Here is a 17,007-nt window from a genome sequence, read left to right on the forward strand (position 1 = left end):
TCTCCACATCCTCACGTACACTTGTTATTTCTTGTCTTTTCGATAATAGACTTTCTGACAGGTGTGATATCTCCTTGAGGTTTTGACTTGCATTTCCCTGATGATTAGTGATGTTGAGCATATTTTCATGTACCTGTTGGTCATCTGTATGTCTTCTCAGCAGTTTTTCTTGCTCTCTGGGTTACTGTAAGTCTTTGGTTAATTTACAGAGTTCTGAAAAAGGTGATGCTGACACTCTTTGCTAGTTTTTTCATTGCTTTTATGGAAAGACAAACTTTCAGAGGTCCTTATTCTGCCATTTTTGCTGACATCATTCTTACTGTGTTTTTGCAACTGTGTTCTCTGGAGCCAGAATGCTGGCCGGGGATCCCAGTGTGACTGGTACCTCCACCCTCACTGGTAAGAGGGGCCTAGGCCCTAGGCCATCGACTTGAAGCTGCTCTAAGAAAACTCTCTACACTAGCTTTCTTAAGCAATCATCTCTCTACATCAGCAGGTGGGAGGTGATCCTTCTGCTTGTTGCCTCCAGGCTCAGCTTCTCTCTGCCCTTTAGCCCCTGGGGCCACCTTTAAGAAAATATTTGTTGAATTGATCAGTGCTTGTTGGTACCTTTGGAACTGAGCTGCTTTGACAAACTATACTGCACCCAATGCTTGTGGTCATCTGGCTGTGTTTGGGGGTTGACCCCCGGGGTGGTTAATGAGTACTTACTTCCTCGTGTTTGGATTTACTGGATGACGTGTGTTCCTCGGTGTCTGGGACTGGCATCTGAGTCTCGATGGATCCCCGCAGTTTCCTCCTGCCCCAGTGGTGGAGGACCAGCACCCTGGAGTGATGGAAGGCGGAGGAAGATACTGCTCATGCTTCCTGACCTCACTAGAAAGGTTTTTCAGGGAAATGGAATCCGTGTTATAGATTTCTGTGAGCGCTCTGGATCCTTATTTAATGCCGATCGTGGTGCCCGCCCGGCCAGCAGTGGCCACAGTTCAGATGCTGGCCGTGGGTGTTTGCACTGAGACCACAGTAACCCCGCCAGTCCCTTTAGGTAAAAATGCGTGGAAACGGTGCCTTCCTGGTGGTCTTCCATCAGATCCTGCAGCTTCTGCTTTCCGTGGTGAGCTGGGGGGCTGCCCGCCCTCTAGCTTTTGACAGTGTGGACCTCTTTTGGGGTGGATGGTTATTTGCTGGCCAGATCCAGGGACCGGGCTGCCCTGGTCTGGGTCTCCTAGGTGGCTGCAGGTTCTCAGGGAAGGGAACAAGGCAAACGTGGGCATGTGTAGGAATCCCTCATCAGCTTCTTGACTGTTTGCAGGATTCCTAAGCCGGCTCAGTCCCATACTGCCCTCCTCAGATGACTGTACCATCGTCAGCATGTCCAGGGGGCTTAGGGTTTCCTCGGAGGCTCCTGGCAACCCGGGATCTCCAGGCATCCTGCCCTGCCACTGTGGACTGGACCTCTCACCTCAGTGCTCTTTGGGATCTTCCCAGCGTGTCCCCTCCCCAGCCTGGACCCAACCCTGCCAGCCTCAGCTTTCACTGTGCTGCCCCCGCGGCGGGAACAATATCCTTTCTATTCGGAGTTGACTCTGCTGCCCTTTGGAGATCGCAGTGCGTAACGTGAGCTCCTGTGCAGAGGGGTGGGGGCCGAGGCGCCCCCCGCGCGCCGGGCGTCCGGCCGCCCAGCCCGGCCGTTGGTGGCTGCCCGCCGCCGCACCTGCCCTCCGAGGCTGGGGTCCGACGGCCGGTCGGAGCAGGCGGCCCGCGACGCGCCGGCAGGAGGAGGCCCGCGCCATGGCCGCCCGGCTGGGCGCGCTCGCCGCGTCGGGGCTGTACCGGCGGCGCCAGCACCGGCAGAGCTCGCCGCCCGCCGCGCCCGGGTAGGTGGCCGGGGGCAGGGCGGGGGCGCGGGGGACAATGGCCGGAAAGCTGCCGCCGCGGGCCTTTCCTCGGACGCCCGCCTGGCCCTTCCGACGGCGGCGGCGGCCCGGCTGCCCCGGGCGTGGGGACGGCGCCTGGCGTGGCGGCCATGGGGGGCAGGGCGCAGCTTAATCCAGCCGGGTTTGCGGTCCTGGGATCAGCGCTCTTGGGCAGGGCGCCTAGGATGGGGGCGCTCAGATAAGCTGCCCGAGGTAACCGCCACGACTGCTTTCAGACTCGGACCGCCTTCTGGCCGCTTTCTAGATGAGCACCCTGGGCGGTCAGGGAACCCGCTGGACATCGCCCATCCGAAAAATGGCTAGGCTGTGACTTGAAGCCAGTTTGCACTGACTCTAAAGCCTGAACTGCTTTATCCCGGGGAGAACTGCCAGTGTAGACAAATGAGGAGCGCTTCCTTTGGGACTGGCAGGGGGAACCTGTGGGTACGGGATGGACCTCAGGGCATCTCCGAGGATGAGTTAGCCTGGGTGGGGAGGGCCCGAGGGGGCACTTAGATGGTGGAGCCCCCGGAGTGAGGGTGGGGCTGGGGGAGGGGCTCCTGGACATGTTGAAGTTGCAGGGAGTGAGCGCGGTGAGGGCTGTGGGCTTGGGGTCTTTGGCATCAAAATAGCAGGTGGGACCCCCGGAGGCGTGGGGGAGGAGCTGTGGGAAGGAGGTGGGGTTTGGGAGGGGGTGGGGATTCAGGGAGGAGACAGAGCAGCAGTCACGGAGGTGGGCGGCCTGGCGGGTCCGGGAGGGGAGGAGAGCGAACCCAGAGGCTGATGCTCCGCGGTGAAAGTGCGGCCCACTGTGTGCTCACGGTGCGCGCGTGGCCAGGGCAGCCTTCCGGAGCGGGGCTGAGGGTTGAGCCCTCAAAGGTGTCTGGGAGGCCGTCAGGTGGGGAGCGCCGAGCAGAGGCTGCAGAGGGCCACCCGCGGGATACCTGCTGTAGCCGGGCTTGCACCTGCATCCGTGTCTCAGGCCCCTCCCTCACCAGGGGCCACACCAGGATGGGCACTGGACAAGCCCACTGCTCCGGTGGGGAATCCGGAGCGCGGGAGGCCAAGTGACTTACCTGGGTGAACGGGAACCCTCACCGGTTGGCCTCTGGATGACCCTGGACATCTGTGGAGTGAGCCGGGAGTGGGCGACCAGGGCCCTGATGGGCCAGAGGCCAAGCCGGAGGCTGGTTTCACTGTATGAATGCAGCACAAGAACTCGGCCCAGATGAAAGGAGGGCAGGGCTGATAGTGAAGATCAGGCCTCAGGAAAGTCCCGTGCACACACGCATGCACACGCGTTCATATGCCAACCTCAGCTCGATGTTTCTTCGAGCTTCTGGCTTGTGACTGACTGCTGTGCGGGATCACCTGGCCTCAGCGACACGGACTCACCCTCGAGTGTGCAAAGGCCCCTGTGGCCAGCCCCTGCCTATTCCCGGGCCCTCACGCTGGCTTTCTAGGCTCTGGTGGGTGGGAGACTGGAGTGGGGGATGGTCTGGGGTTGTTGAAAAAGCAGTGTTGAATGGTCATGCCTGTGTGATGCCACCAGGAGCTGAGGGGACGAGAGAGCACGGGTCCAATCCCGTGTGACCTCAGCAGGTTTCTGACCCTCTCTGCACGTCAGTTTCCTTATCTGGAACCAGCACCCTCCCCTCACAAGGACCTGGCTCAGAGAGGACTCCCTCCAGCCCACCCCAGCCTAGAGCTCAGTGACATTTTGCAACAAATAGGCTTGCGTTGGCTGTCAAGATTGAGAGCCTTTGGGGTGCCGCGGAGGGTTGCAGAAGGGTACAGGGTAGGTGGGGGTGACCACCTCCCTCCTGCCCCACTGGCTGCCCCAGCCTGTCTCAGGGAGCGGGCACTTCTGTGACGGCATCCCCATGGGCCCCGCTCGGCAGCACAGGTGTGCCCCCCCCGCCCCCCAGCTCTGGGGTTTGGCCTCTAGGTGGTGGCCGTGCCCTCGGCAGTGTTTGTGTGCTGTCCAGCCGGCGCGGGGCAGCGGTGTCTCCCTGCGGGTAACCGGGCAGACTGTGCTCCCAGCTCTTGGGCGGAATGTGTGAAGGAGGACGTGGCATGCGTGTCTCCCTCCTTTGTCCTCGCAGGGAGCGCTGCTGGGCCGGCGCGGGGGGGGTCCCTGAGCTGCCAGCAACAACCGCTCTGTATCCAGCGCTTGGCCTGCCCGGCCCTGTGCTCCGCGCGCTGTACGTGCGCTGCAGGCAGCGAGTGCGTCGCTTCAGCTCTGCGGGGCGGATTCTGCTCCTCTGGTGACCTCTTTGCTGATGGGGAAGTGAGGCCCCGAGGAGCTGGCACCTTCCAGGGGCACGGCTGGGGGCTAGGGCTGTCAGCGTTTAACCTCGCGGGGCGGAGCCCGGAGCAGCCTCCTCCTGCAGGGGACAGCTGGCGTTTTCTCTGGCGGGGCTGTGGTCCGGCTGTCCGGCACGTGGGCATGTCTGCCCATCCCTCTGCCTTTGGCCAGTGGGCTGAGGTGTTCTCTGTGGTCCGGAGCAGGGGCCATGGGGATGCAGCTACAGAAGTGACGCCGGGGGTGCACCTGCCCGAGACCGGGGCTGGGGCAGCCGGTGGGGCAGGGGGGAGGTGGTCACTCCCGCACCCCACCTGTCTGTGCCGGGGCTTATTGCGAGGTGTGTAGGGGACAGACAGCAGAATCCTTGACCTGAGACTCCCAGGGACCCAGCCAGGGAATTAGACCCAGACCAGTGAAGGGCCAGCTTCTCTTCTGGGGGCTGGCTGCCGTGGTGACAGCGTGGACATGCAGTCCCTGAATGTCTACCGTGCGGGGAGGCCGGGGTTCTGGAGAGGCAAACCGAAGATGGGCCTGCTGTGCACTCGCTTGGTTAGGGTCCAGAGGTCTGGAACAATCTGGAAGCCTGGGGCTGCACTTGAATTCTTGTTTTGGCTTCATTTTCTGGGTCCTTTCAGTGGGGAATTCCAGGCTCAGAGTCACAGGATTTCCTGTTGATTTCTGACTACTCCAAGACCTGCCAAGGTCTTGTTCATGGCCAGGCACTGGAACTTCCTCCCAGCCACCTTGGGTATGTGTGTTTGGGGAGAACAAGGCCTCCAGGTTCACAGTGTTCTTGGGACAGGAAACCATGCCTGTGCTGACGGAGTCCAGCCCAGCCCATGGCGACTGGTCAGTCCCTGCCCTGTCTGTTCCGCCTTGTGGCGATCAGCAGGGAGCTGGAGAGGAGGGTGGTGGCCACTGTGCACAGAGCCTCCCTGTCACCTTGGGCTCTGCCCACCCCTCCTGCCACTGTCCTGCCTCCTTGCCCCTTTGGCTTAGATACGGATGCAGGAGACGGCTTTGGTCCCCCAAGTACACCTGAGGGCAGGCAGAGGCATGCAGCGGTCCACTTGCCTGGCAAGGCTTGCCGAGGGGCCTACCGGCCCTGCCCTTGCCACGAGGGCTCCTCCAGCAGAGCAGAGAGGAAGTCCTGCCCGGGTGCCCCAGGCCGGCTTCCAGTCTGTCCATGTGGCAGCGACCCTCCGCTAGACCCACTGTCCACACCTAGACCCCTGAGGGCGGAGCCCTCTCCCACCTCCTCCCGGTGCTGTGGCCGTGAGGGAGGGGTGGGCTTCAGCATCCCGGGAGGCGGAACAGGCTGAAAAGATGTTCTCAGGAGGCGTGCCGCGTGCCACCGCACGCGTCTACGCGATGTGGCCAACGGGTTACATCTCTCCTCCCTGAGCCTGACCTTCCTTCTGTGCCCACCCAGTTGACACGAGACAAAATCTGTTTGCCGCCCTTGTAGCCAGAGGCACAGGCATCAGGGTGCCGGGCGTTTGTAGAGACTGTCGGGGCTGACAGCCAGGCTCCTGCCTGAGCCTTGGGGCCCCAGCCTGGAGCCGGCACACGTCTGTCTGTGTGGCCATTTCCCGTGTAGCTCAGTTCGGATTCCACGCCTCCCGGCAGGATGCCTCCCGCTTCCCCGGGGACGGCAGCTGCCCACCGTGGATGAGGGGATTCGCTCCCCCCTCTGCGCCCATCCCCAGTGTTCACAATCTCACCTTCTCCACGGTAGGGTGGTTATATGTTTTGGGGGTGCAGGTGATTTGAAACTAACTCACGGTGCAGGGAAAAGAGCCATGGAAGTCGGACCAATCTGTGTTCAAATCTGGACGCTGTCATCTGCTCTGTGAGTTTGGGCAAGTTACTTAACCTCTCTGAGCCTTAGGAAAGCAGGGTGGCCTCGGGGATTAAATAAGTGTGCAAAAACCGAGCCGCTCCCCTGTGTCTGGGTGACAGTCTCTACCGGAGACATTCTGGTTCCCTGAGGGGGTGACAGGAGGCACAGGAGGAAGCCGGGGTGTCCCTGACACCTCGAGAGATGGCCCAGCACCATGACCGAGCAGCCTGGGGGCCCGGTCAGTGACACTGACAAGCACAGCGCCGTCCTCTGCGGGCTTACAGTGGGCTGGGCACCCTGCTGAAAGCTTGTGTGTCCGTCATCTAACAGCCTGTAACCCGTGGCCACGGCCGTGATTAGGGTCCTTCCACGGCTGGGCGGCTGGGCCTGGAGAGCGAGGGCCAGCCCCGGCTGGCCCGTGAGTGAGAGCACCGGACTTGAGCCGTGACTGCTCTGGCCGGCGTGAGCCCGGTGACGGCCTGGCCTGTGCCTGACCCCCTGTGTGGGGCACCGGGGGCTGCAGGGTGTGGGGGAAGGTCGGGGCCCCAGAGTTCTGATGTAGGCTTTGCCTCCACCCACTGTGGCCCTGGTGGTGGGCGGGTCACTCTCTTCAGGCCTCCGCTTGTCCAGCTGGGAGATGGAGGTGCTGCGTCGGCCTCGCAGGGTTGTCATCTGGGAAGGCCACCGTGGCCTGGCCTGTGCTGGCACCTAACGTGTCCGAGGCACACGGTAGCTGCAGGGATGGGTGACAGCCAAGCGGGGTGACCCAAGCCGGTGCCGGGCAGCGTGGCCCTGACTGTGTGACTCAGTCCCTGCGGTGCCAAGGCCGACCCGGGCTGAGGACAGCGCTGTCTTCACCCCAGGAAGCGTGTCCATCGAGTGCGGCCCTCAGGCCCTGACCCGCCCTTTCCTTCTTCCCGCCCAGTAACATGTCCAATGCCTTGGCCAATGCCGTGTGCCAGCGCTGCCAGGCCCGCTTCGCCCCCGCTGAGCGGATTGTCAACAGCAACGGAGAGCTGTACCACGAGCACTGCTTCGTGTGCGCCCAATGCTTCCGGCCCTTCCCCGAGGGGCTCTTCTACGAGGTGAGGATGCTCCCGGGGCCCTCGCCGCCGCCTTCTCGGAGCCTGAGCCCCGGACCCAGCTCAGGGTCGGCCCTCGGGCAGCCTGTGGGCCGTGCCCGGCCGTGGTCCTCTTGTGAAGGATGAGGCAGACATGCCAGCCCTTGAGCCGAGCGGCGCTCCTTGAGAACCTTGCTGGCCACGCCTCGGGGCCCCATCCCTTACCTGTGAGACGTGAAGTGTTCTCCTGGTGGCCGTGGGTGCTGGAGGAGAGTCACCGTTCATCCTGTCACCTCTGGGCAGATGCTGGGGGGCCCTGGGGTGCAAACGCCCTGCCTTGGTGGCACTTACCCTCCCTGGGGTCAGGCAGTAAACATAACCCACGTGTATCAGATGGTGCTAAGTGCTCTGGCTGTAAGGCATCTCGGGGGCGCGGGGTGATCAGGGAAGGTAATGTCTGAGCAGATCTGAAGGAGGTGAGGGAGCAGCGTGCACCTGCAGGAAGAGCTCTCAGCAGAGGACACAGCAAGTGCAAAAAGGCCCTGAGGTTGGAGCATGCAGGTATTAGAGGAGCAGTGGGGGGCCGGTGTGATGGAAGCAGAGCAAAGGAGAGGGAACAGCAGAAGATGAGAGTGGGGAGGCAGATTTGCTTGGCCCCGTGGGCCTTCATAGGGCCTTAGGCTTTCATTCTGGGAGGCGCAGGAGCCACTGCAGGGTCTGGAGGGGAGGAGTCACATCGTCTGTCTGACCTTAGAGAAGGACCCCTGGTTGCTATGCTGAGGAGAGACTGTGTGCGGGCGGGGACAGAAGCCAGGAGAAAAGGTGGGACCAGAAGCCGATTATTTCCGTAATCCAGATGGAAGTGAAGGGGCCTACACTGGGCTGCACTGGGTCACAGGAGCAGATTGTTAAATTTTCAGCAGTCTTGCAAGCCGGTTGTTAAACACAGCCATTATTAAAAGTTAAATGATACAAACATACAATGAGATAAAACTGTATTAAAAACAAAGGTAACATTCGTTTTGCTGTACAGTAGAAACACAACATTGTAAAGCAACTATACTCCAATAAAAATTAATTTAAAAAAACAACAAAGGTAACAGAAACTCAAAACTCACCACTTCCTAATTACTCTATTACATTTCACGATCAGCTATGCCTTTGAGGTTATGATTTGTTATTATGCCTGTGTGCTGGAAACACTGTACCATGGTGGCTACTGACATCTCTTCTCAGCTCCATACGGAGGTCTGTTGGTAGCTTGAAATTGACCACGGGTGGGAATATTTACACCATAGAAATCGGCAAACGCTACAAGGCAGCCTCAGAACCAGTTGTGAAATGTTTACCAGCACACCAGGGCAGTGCTCGGAGGCTGGATAGATTTCCAAGCTGATGGGACGGGCTGGTAGATGGCTGTGGGGTGTGTGATCTGCCTGGCAGAGTAGGGGTTGCTGTTGCCTGTGGTTCCTCCTGGGAAATGCTGGCTGATGATGGAGGCGGGGCTGGTGGGGGGGGGTGATGTGGGCAGGGCGCTGTGGATGTGCCTACGACAGTTTAAATTCCTGCTGCCTCTGCAGGTCACTGGCTAGGGCTCTAGCCAGGTGCAGCTTAATAAGACACTCATTTTAGAGAACAGGGGAAAACCAAATACAATTATCAAGGGAGAAGAAAGCAGAGGCTTTCTTGGGGCCAGTGTGAGGGCCCTCCTTGCCCAGACAGATGCGGACAGCGGCTGCAGGACTCCCTTGCCCCCCTTCCTGTGTCCCTCCTTCTGTGTCCCTTCCCTGGGTATTTTGTGGCCCCTGGGGGAATGGACTTCTCACACAGGAAATAGGGCCAAGGGACACACAGAATTCAAACTCCATCCCCGCCCTCCCCAGCCTGAAGTTCCGCCCCCAGCCCTCAGCTTGTTCCTGGGACCAACAGGGCCAAGATCTTCTGCAAGCGGCAGTGGCCCTTTGAGGGGCTGGCCTTGCTGAGTTGCCAGCTTCTTCGAGGCCCCTCGCTTTGCACTCTCCCCAGGTCGAACAGGCCAATCCCGTCCCATCTCCAGGCCTTGCACGGGCTGCTCACTGTCTGGAATTCCCTCCTCTCGGAACCCCCACCCCCTGCTGCCTTTCCACTCCTCATCACCTCCTCCAGGAAACCTCCCCGCCCCCCACCCCGCTTCCTGTGGTGGCAGCAGGTGCACAGAGTGGGGTGTTTGTCCAGCCTCCCCGAGGGCAGGCCCTCACCCAGCAGACCGGCCAGCGCAGCTCGGGGGATGACAGTGCCTTCCTTGTCCTCTGTCTGCTGGCCCCGTTTGCAGCTCGAAGGGCGGAAGTACTGCGAACACGACTTCCAGATGCTGTTCGCTCCGTGCTGCAGGACCTGCGGTAAGGGCCGCACAGGCCTCGGCGCCGCCTGGGGGGTGGGTGGGCAGAGAGCCCTGCCTCTCAGAGCACCGGCCTCGGGCTCCCGCGGCCGCTGCCCTCCCGGCTCTGGGAGGGGGTCGCGGAGGGGAAGGGCACCAGGCGAGCAGGAACCTCTCTCTTGCAGGCGAGTTCATCATCGGCCGCGTCATCAAGGCCATGAACAACAACTGGCACCCCGGGTGCTTCCGCTGCGAGCTGTGCGACGTGGAGCTGGCCGACCTGGGCTTCGTGAAGAACGCCGGCAGGTGAGGCGGGCCCCTCGTCACAGGCCCAGGCCCGGTCCAGGCGCTGCAGGCTGCGGGTGGGGCTGCCGTGCGGCCCTGTCCCCGCGAGGCAGACAGGAGAGCCCTATCCAGAGTACGGGTGAGGACGGAGCCTGGAGAGAGGGAGGGACGGTGAGTCGGGGGCCACCCAGGCTCGGGGCTCTTCCTGGGAGCAGGCTGACAGCGTACAGGCGGCCCACGCGGGTGCGTGAGTCATCCTCACGGATGAGGAGCTTTGAGTCAAGGTCCTGCCTGCCTGGCCACCCACAGTGCTGACCCCAGCCGTCCACCTCCGTCCTCACGCCCCACGAGCGCTGCTGGAGGGACGGCACTCAGCTGGGGCCCAGGTTTCCTCAGCAGGCTAAGCTGTCACCTTCCACGAAGACTTGCTCTTTTCTCCTCCCCTCCTCCCCCGCCCCCGCACTGTCCCTGCACCCTCACGCCCACAGCCAGGACCTCCCCTCCCCCTCCCGAGGGATGGGCACCCCTGCCGCCCAGCATCTGTGCTGCCCCACTGCCTTGTCAGAGTGGGGGCCGTGTCCCTGCACCCCAAAGCCCTGCTCACTCCACACACCCTCTCCAGCGGGGGCTCGTGGCTCTGGTCCGCTCTCTCTCCCTTTCTAACGGCTCAGGCTCGGTGGCCCCCAGGGTTCAAAGCACCCTCTGAGCCTTCTTTCCACAGCGATTCCCTGCAGCCCTCCCCAGCCCTCCAGCTGGGTCCTCCCGTCTGCTCCCCGCTGCCCAGGCTGAGCGGTGTCCCCGCGGCCTTTGCGGCAGCTCCTGCTCCTCTGTGGGCACCCAGGCCCCCGTGTTCTGGGAGTCTCCTCCTACTTCACGGCTGAGCTGGCCCTCTCCTCTCCTGGCTCACTTTCCTCCGCCCGTCTCTCCATGTTGGGCTCCCCTGGGGCTCTGCCCTGGGCCCAAAGTCCCGCTGCCTCACATGGTGAGTGTGTGCTGGGCGATGCAGATGTCCGCCTCCCCCCCAGACCTCTCCCCGCATACCCCACTGCCCACATGCCAGCTCCACGTGGTGTCCAGAAGGCACCCCAAGTGCCACAGAGCCCAACCAACCAAGCGACTGCGAGTTTCCCCTCTGCCGACAGCCAGGCCTCAGGGAAGAGCAGGCCGGCCTCGTTAGCAGTGCCCTAGCGGTCTGCCTCCCATGCCCTCCCCTGTCCGGGCACTTGTCACATTCTCTGGTGCCACTCGAGCTCCCCTTCCTGACGCTGCCGTAGCGATCTCGCCCATCTGCCTGCCCCACCAGAGACGCGTGTTGTCCATCTTGGTGTCTGCAGAGCACTCGGTAGCAGCCCGGGTGGTGGGTGCGGATCTGAGAGACCATCGGGGAGCAGACAGTGCAGCGGGGCGGGGGCGGTCCCCATGCTGGTCCGTGGGGTCACCTGCCGGGTGTGGGCCTGAGCCGCAGCTCATGCTGGGGCCCCTGCTCCGGTGCTCTGCTGGAAAAATCCGGAAGAGGCTGGACGTGCTCAGGAAAGTAAAGTATCGCTGTGATGCAAGGAGCGCGGGGCCCCTACGCGCACCCTCCAGCCCAGGTCGGCGCTCTGAAGCCCACGGGGCAGAACTTCAGAGTCTGCGCGGGGCAGGCCCACCGTAGGGCCCCCAGACCCACAGTCCACACTGCTGCCTTTGCCTCTGCTTTGCCGTTCTTGGGTGAGAGGGAAGAAAAGTTCTGGGGAGGGAGTTGTGTTAATCAAACAGAGTAACCTTCAGTTATTAAAGTACGGTTATGTTTATGATCAGTATAATCAAGTACAAAAAAGGAACGGTGAGGGCGATACAGGCCACCCTATGAGCAAAACAGCTCAAAGCTTGGCCCGCCGGGACTGGTGGAAGCCTCTTGGGAAGGAGTGGGGCTCTGCCCCTGCTGGGTCTGGGTTAGTGGGAGCCGGGTTCACAGGCCGGGCCTTGCCCTCCCCGCCGCCCGGTGGTGACAAAGCTCAGCTCTCTGTGACCGTCCACCCATAGCGTGTGTTCCACCGGGACTCGGGAGGCACTGGGCAGCTGCCGGGAAGCCCTGGGGATTGTCGGGCACATGCAGGTCTGTGTGTGGGTGTCTGGCAGGAGGGATGGAGAGCTGACGTGCCTCACAGGCCCCGCCCGTGTTGCTGGCTGTCACCTGGTGACCACCCTGAAATGTGCCTACAGTGTTGGGTTCTAATTTATAGCTTGTGTCCCCTAAACGCAGAGTCCTTTGGCAAAGGTGCCACAAAGGGACCTCAAAGCACCTTGCACTTGGGAGAAAACCTTTAGACCCCCCCCCGCCCCCCAGCTTCCAGTGCCCCCTCTTCCGGTGGGCCGTTTGCAGCTGTCTCCCGCGTCCTCTCTGCAAAGCTTCACCGCCGCGCGTTTCTGTCTCTGTCGGGGGAAGGAGGCCGGGAACCTCGCAGGCGGCACTTGGGAAAGAAAGACGCTCATTGTGCAGGAATGTTTCCGGCCTCCTTGCCCCCGCAGCAGGGGGTGAAGCTGCTGAGTGTCTTGTAGCTGTGAGTGAGCAGGGCCAGTCTCCGCAGGGGGGTGGCCGTCTGGTCCCTTCTGTTCTCCCTGTTCAGGGATTTGCGTGGCAGAGAAGACAGAACTCAGCGCCGGGTGATGCGTTCGGGCCTCGGAGCAGGTGGCGGTGGCCCGCTGAGGCTGCAGTTTGTTTCCTCGGGGGCCGCTGGGGCGGAGGCGGGCTCCTCCTCGGGGGTGAGTCTGAGGGGTGGCCCTTGGGGAGGAGGCGGTGGCCCCCGGCTCACAGCTCCGACCTGGCGCTCAGCGAGCTCTCGTTGGTCTTCCCGTCGGCGCTGGGGGGCGGCCCCGCGAGCCTCTTGCCGCACAGCAGGCTGCACAGGGCGTCTCGGAACTTCTCGGCCACGAAGAAGTACATGACGGGGTCGAGAGCGCCGTTGAGGCTGCTGAGGCAGGACGTGACGCGGTTGCCGAGCGCCAGCGCGCGCTGGGCGGCGCACGAGGTGCGGTGGCCGCGGTAACGCAGCACGTAGACGGAGCGGTGGACGTGGTAGGGCACGAAGCAGACCAGGAAGATGGCCAGCACCGCGGCGATCATGCGCACCGCCTTGTTCTTGAGGCGCCGCTCCACGCGCGGGCCCTGCCGCAGGCTGCGGATGATGAGCAGGTAGCAGGTGACCGTGGTGACGAACGGGAAGGTGAAGGCCACGGCCAGAGACGCAAAGGCGTGCTGGGAGGCCTTCTCCCGGTACAGCTGCAGGCAGACCACCGTGCGGTTGGTCCGCACCGTCTGTGGGCTCACCAGCAGCGGGGCCATGGCCACGGCCACCATCACCCAGAGGAAGGCGCAGGCCAGGTGGGCGTGGAGGGGCCTGCGGAGCTTGAGGGACTTGACGGGGTGCACGATGGCCAGGAAGCGGTCCGCGCTGATGCAGGTGAGAAAGTAGATGCTGGCGTACATGTTGAGGTAGAAGAGGAAGCCGGTGAGCCGGCACGGGATCTCCCCAAACGGCCAGTGGCTCCCCGAGAAGTGGTAGACGAGGCGGGTGGGCAGGACCAGCACGCAGGACAGGTCAGCCACGGCCAGGTGCATCAGGAACACGTTGGCAGGGGTGCCGGACTTGTGGTCCCGGACGAAGAGCCACAGGGCCAGGGAGTTGCCAACAAAAGCCAGGATGAAATCCAGGAGGTAGAAGGAGGCAAAGAGGACGTTCTCCAGGGGCGTCTCTTGGCCACAGTGCTCCATGGGGGCCAGGGAGGAGTTGGCCGTCAGGCCTGGGGAAGCCACCTCGAGGCCATCCATGCTTTGGCTGGAGGTTGAGCCCGGGGCTGAGCCTGGAGGGAACAAGCAGACAGGCCCCGGAGAGCCTGCGACCGGCGGGCTGTCACCCTCTGCAGACGTGAGTCCTCGGAAGCCTGCGGTACCTGCCGACCCCGACCCTGTTCCATGCTCGGCATTGCCTCGGGGGCCACTGAGGACACCTCCTGGGTCCAGCTGGGGGTGGGCAGGTGTCACAGGCTCTCTGAACTCCAGCAGGAAGCAAAACCAAAAGCAGGGACTGGGTGCTAACCTGCGGCTGAGGCTGGCTCCCCACTCTGCAGCCACGTCCCTACAGGGCGTGTGAGGGCCCTGGCTGGACCCTGGTGACCCGGAAGGCCCCCTCTCAGGCCTGGGGGATGGAGTCAGCACCACGGGAGAGCATGGCGACCCGTCTGTCTGAGGCTCTGGGGGGGTGTGAGGGCGGAGGGAGGAGCCCCACGTTTTCTATCCCTTTCCCCCGTGTGCTGTTTGAGGGGTGGGGTTCATGGGGCCCCTGAGCCCCACTTCTCATGGGTGGGTGGCCGGGTCGCCTGTTCCTGAGGGCCCGGTGTGTGGAGCTCGGCCAGCTCCTCTTCAGCCTCAGGAGAACCCTGCATACCCCTCCCTGACCCGCCTGCCCACCGGGCTCCCCAGTTCTCCCGGCCCCCCGGCACCCGCCACAGGAGGGCCTGGCTGGGAATGCAGTGTCAGAGTGTCAGGGGGGCAGAGGCCTGCTCTGTCTGCTGGCACATCCGGGCCTGGATCCCAAGGTCTCTTGAACTTTCTGGACTTAGCCCACCAGCCCCACGTTAGGCATCTTAATGAGTGGAGACCTGTGTTTTAGAAAGCCCTTGGGCCCCAGGCCTGCAGCGGGTATTTTACCACCCAGGGTAGTTTAACTACCAGGAGGCGGATTCTTTCCCAGGAGAGGAAGAGCCATTTTTCCCAGAGGTAGAGAGACCTTCCAGGGTTTTCTGGCCAAGATCTGCAGCCCCAGAGAGGCCCGGGGCCCAGGGAGGCGGCCTGTCTCTGCCTGGCCTTGCCCGCCTGGTGTACCTACACCTGAGGGGCCGCGCAGCTCGGAGCCCTGCTGGCCTTGGTAACAAGCCATTTCTGTCTGCTGACCCCAGGTCTGAGTGGGTCACCCTTGCTGCCGCCCCAGCAGACAGAGTAACAGATTCCTATTTTGATTTTGTTCAACTCAGGAGATCCAGAAAGGAGAGGGAAGGTCCCTAACACCCCGCCTCCCTCGCCAGGCCTGAGACCAGGGGGTGTGGGCAGGAGAAGGCGGGACAGCCGGGCCAGAGCGCCCTCTGTCCACACCCCACACAGGCCACAGCCCCGAGCGGGGGTCAGGGAGGTGGCTGCCAGGGCCTTCTCACGCCCTGGGGTTTCCGCCTAGCGCACCCCTGCCTGCAGCGCAGCTTCTGGGGCTCCCCTGAAGCCCCGCCTCCCGACACCTCCACTCCCTGCCTGTGCGGTTGGGCTGCAGGGGGGCGGCAGGAAGCGGGGAGGAGCAGCTTGCGCAGCGGCGTGTCCCGCCGAGCAGCAGGACGTGGGGCAAGTTGTCTGCAAGCTTCTCCTGGCTCTTAGGCCTCCGCTTTCATGCCCATGATAATAGCCCTGGCAGGGGCTGACAGGTGCCCCGACGGCGTGGGGACGTCAGCCCTGAGGAGGAGGCTGGGTGCCGTCCCCAGCCGTGGGTTCCCATAGTAGAGGGAGGGAGGGTGGTCCAGACTGCGGGGACGAGGGGCTGTCAGGCCGGGCAGCAGCTTCATGCCTCATTCACCACCACCGGGGGCCCTGGGCTCCTCCCTCCCCACAGATGGCTGTGGCTGAGTGGCAGAGAGCATCTGGCCAGTCGTCCTCAAGCAGAGGGCGGGCGCTTGCCTGATCGTATCACATTTTAATTATTGAAGGGGTCCAGGGCAGTTCCCCTGCCCAGATGATGTCTCCTGGCTCCAGAGTGGTTCAGGCTGCCTGAAATTCTGATACAGGGATTATTGCCTGTTGGTCCAGGTGTGTGTGACTTGATGGGGGGGTGGTCTGGAGGCCAAGTGAGGGAGGGGTCCTGTTGGAAACCTGGGGATGGGGAGGGGCTGAGCTGGGTGCCCTCCGCTCTGGGCTGACCTCGGGCCCGGGCTGTGCCCCGCGGCTGTGCAGTCGTGCCCCTCCGTGAGGGCCACTCACAGGTACTGACCACCTCCTCTGGCCGGCATGAGGCGGCGGGCCTGCGTGGACACCGCACCCCAGTCCTGAGGGGCAGGCGTCTGTTGCCTCATTTTACAGATGAGGAAACGGAGGTTCAGCATCCGCTAACTTGCCCAGGGTCACTTGGCCGGGTGACGGCCTTGGAGTAGGAAGTCAGGTCAGGAAGACCCGGCGGGGACAGCCAACACCTCCACCTGCCTTTCTCGTGGAGGCTGGCAGCTCCCGGCTGCTAGAGCTCGTGCTGGAGTTTCCTCCCCGGCTCAGCGGCGCCCCCGGGGGCCTGGCCCCAGGACCAGCGACACAGTTTGTACCACCCCTGTTCAAAAAGCAGCACAGTGGTGACGGCAGAGCAGCGAACCGAGCGTGGGCCCCGCGTGGTGCACAGGTGGCACCTGGTGGGCGGGCCAGCGCCTGCTTTCTGCTCCCGCCCCGTGCCCTCCGCCTCCCACCCCTGAAGGCTGCGTGCACCACGCTCTCTCTCTGGGGGCACAGACTTGGTTTCAGAATGCTTTCAGGCCGTTTCTGGTTTGTCGGGGTTTCTCTCCCCCTCCGCCACGTTAGGAGTTTTGGCGCTGGTCCCGCCGTGTGGTCCGCAGTGGCGCCTGCTCCCCTCCGCGGGTCCCTAGAAGCGCCCGCACTCGCTGCCCCTCGACGTGTCGCTCTGCTTGGCCAGGGCGACTGGGGTGCGCGGAGTTTGGCCTGGGCCTTGGGGGGTTGGGGCCCCGGCCGTGGGTCAGGCGCAGGGCTTGGCCTGCGCGGAGGGGACGTGGGCAGGCCTGGTGGCGGGAGGTGGCCGAGGTGGCCGTCTCCCGGCATCAGCGCCGCCAGCACCTCTCCCTCCTGACTCCTCCTCAGGCCCCTCCCGGAGCCGCCTGGCTCGAGGTGAGGCGCACGGGGGCTGTCACTGCAGCCGTGGGACCGCAGGCCGGGCACTCACCCTTCCTTTAAAAGCCCCGACAGTGAGACGGGAACGCTGCCTGTGCGCCGCTCTCATGCAGACCGGGCGGCCTGGATAACTAGGTCGTAGCCCGACCACAGAGAGGCTTCTGGGGGACGGGGCTGGGCTCGCGTCCCTGCCCTGCTCCGCCTCTGCCTCCGCTGGGCCTGAGCTCCCCGCCCGCCCCGCCAGGCCCTGCCCTTACCTCTCTCGGCGGGTCTGGGGCGGCAGGTGGGCTGCAGCCTGTGGGTGGGTGGTGGGCTCCGTGCAGCTGTGGTGGAG

General features: G+C 63.1%; 2 protein-coding genes across 5 annotated transcripts in view; one reads left to right on the top strand and one right to left on the bottom strand.

The window, feature by feature from the left end:
* Positions 1-17,007, top strand: part of LIMS2 (LIM zinc finger domain containing 2) — a 41,192-nt gene that overhangs the window by 16,786 nt on the left and 7,399 nt on the right. For 2 of the 4 annotated variants that reach the window (XM_082465923.1, XM_082465925.1), the window contains exons 2-4: positions 6,993-7,152; positions 9,440-9,506; positions 9,670-9,790. The exons of 1 other annotated variant lie outside the window; for it this stretch is intronic. In XM_082465923.1, the coding sequence (XP_082322049.1) occupies positions 6,997-7,152; positions 9,440-9,506; positions 9,670-9,790 (344 nt within the window). In that variant the 5' untranslated portion in view covers positions 6,993-6,996. Of the gene's footprint in view, positions 1-1,733; positions 1,878-6,992; positions 7,153-9,439; positions 9,507-9,669; positions 9,791-17,007 lie in introns of those variants that run through there. One more of the 4 variants, XM_082465924.1, reaches the window with a different exon arrangement.
* GPR17 (G protein-coupled receptor 17) lies at positions 9,798-14,025 on the bottom strand. Its single transcript, XM_082465936.1, has one exon. The coding sequence runs from the start codon at positions 13,578-13,580 to the stop codon at positions 12,561-12,563; it is 1,020 nt and encodes a 339-aa protein (XP_082322062.1). The 5' UTR covers positions 13,581-14,025; the 3' UTR covers positions 9,798-12,560.

The sequence above is a fragment of the Balaenoptera physalus genome (genome assembly GCF_965194825.1).
Source record: "Balaenoptera physalus genome assembly, chromosome: 6".
NCBI classification, from domain to species: Eukaryota; Metazoa; Chordata; class Mammalia; order Artiodactyla; family Balaenopteridae; genus Balaenoptera; species Balaenoptera physalus.

What these genes read in the sequence shown, in the direction of transcription:
- GPR17 (XM_082465936.1), bottom strand. Translation starts at nt 13,580, where the DNA reads ATGGATGGCCTCGAGGTGGCTTCCCCAGGCCTGACGGCCAACTCCTCC.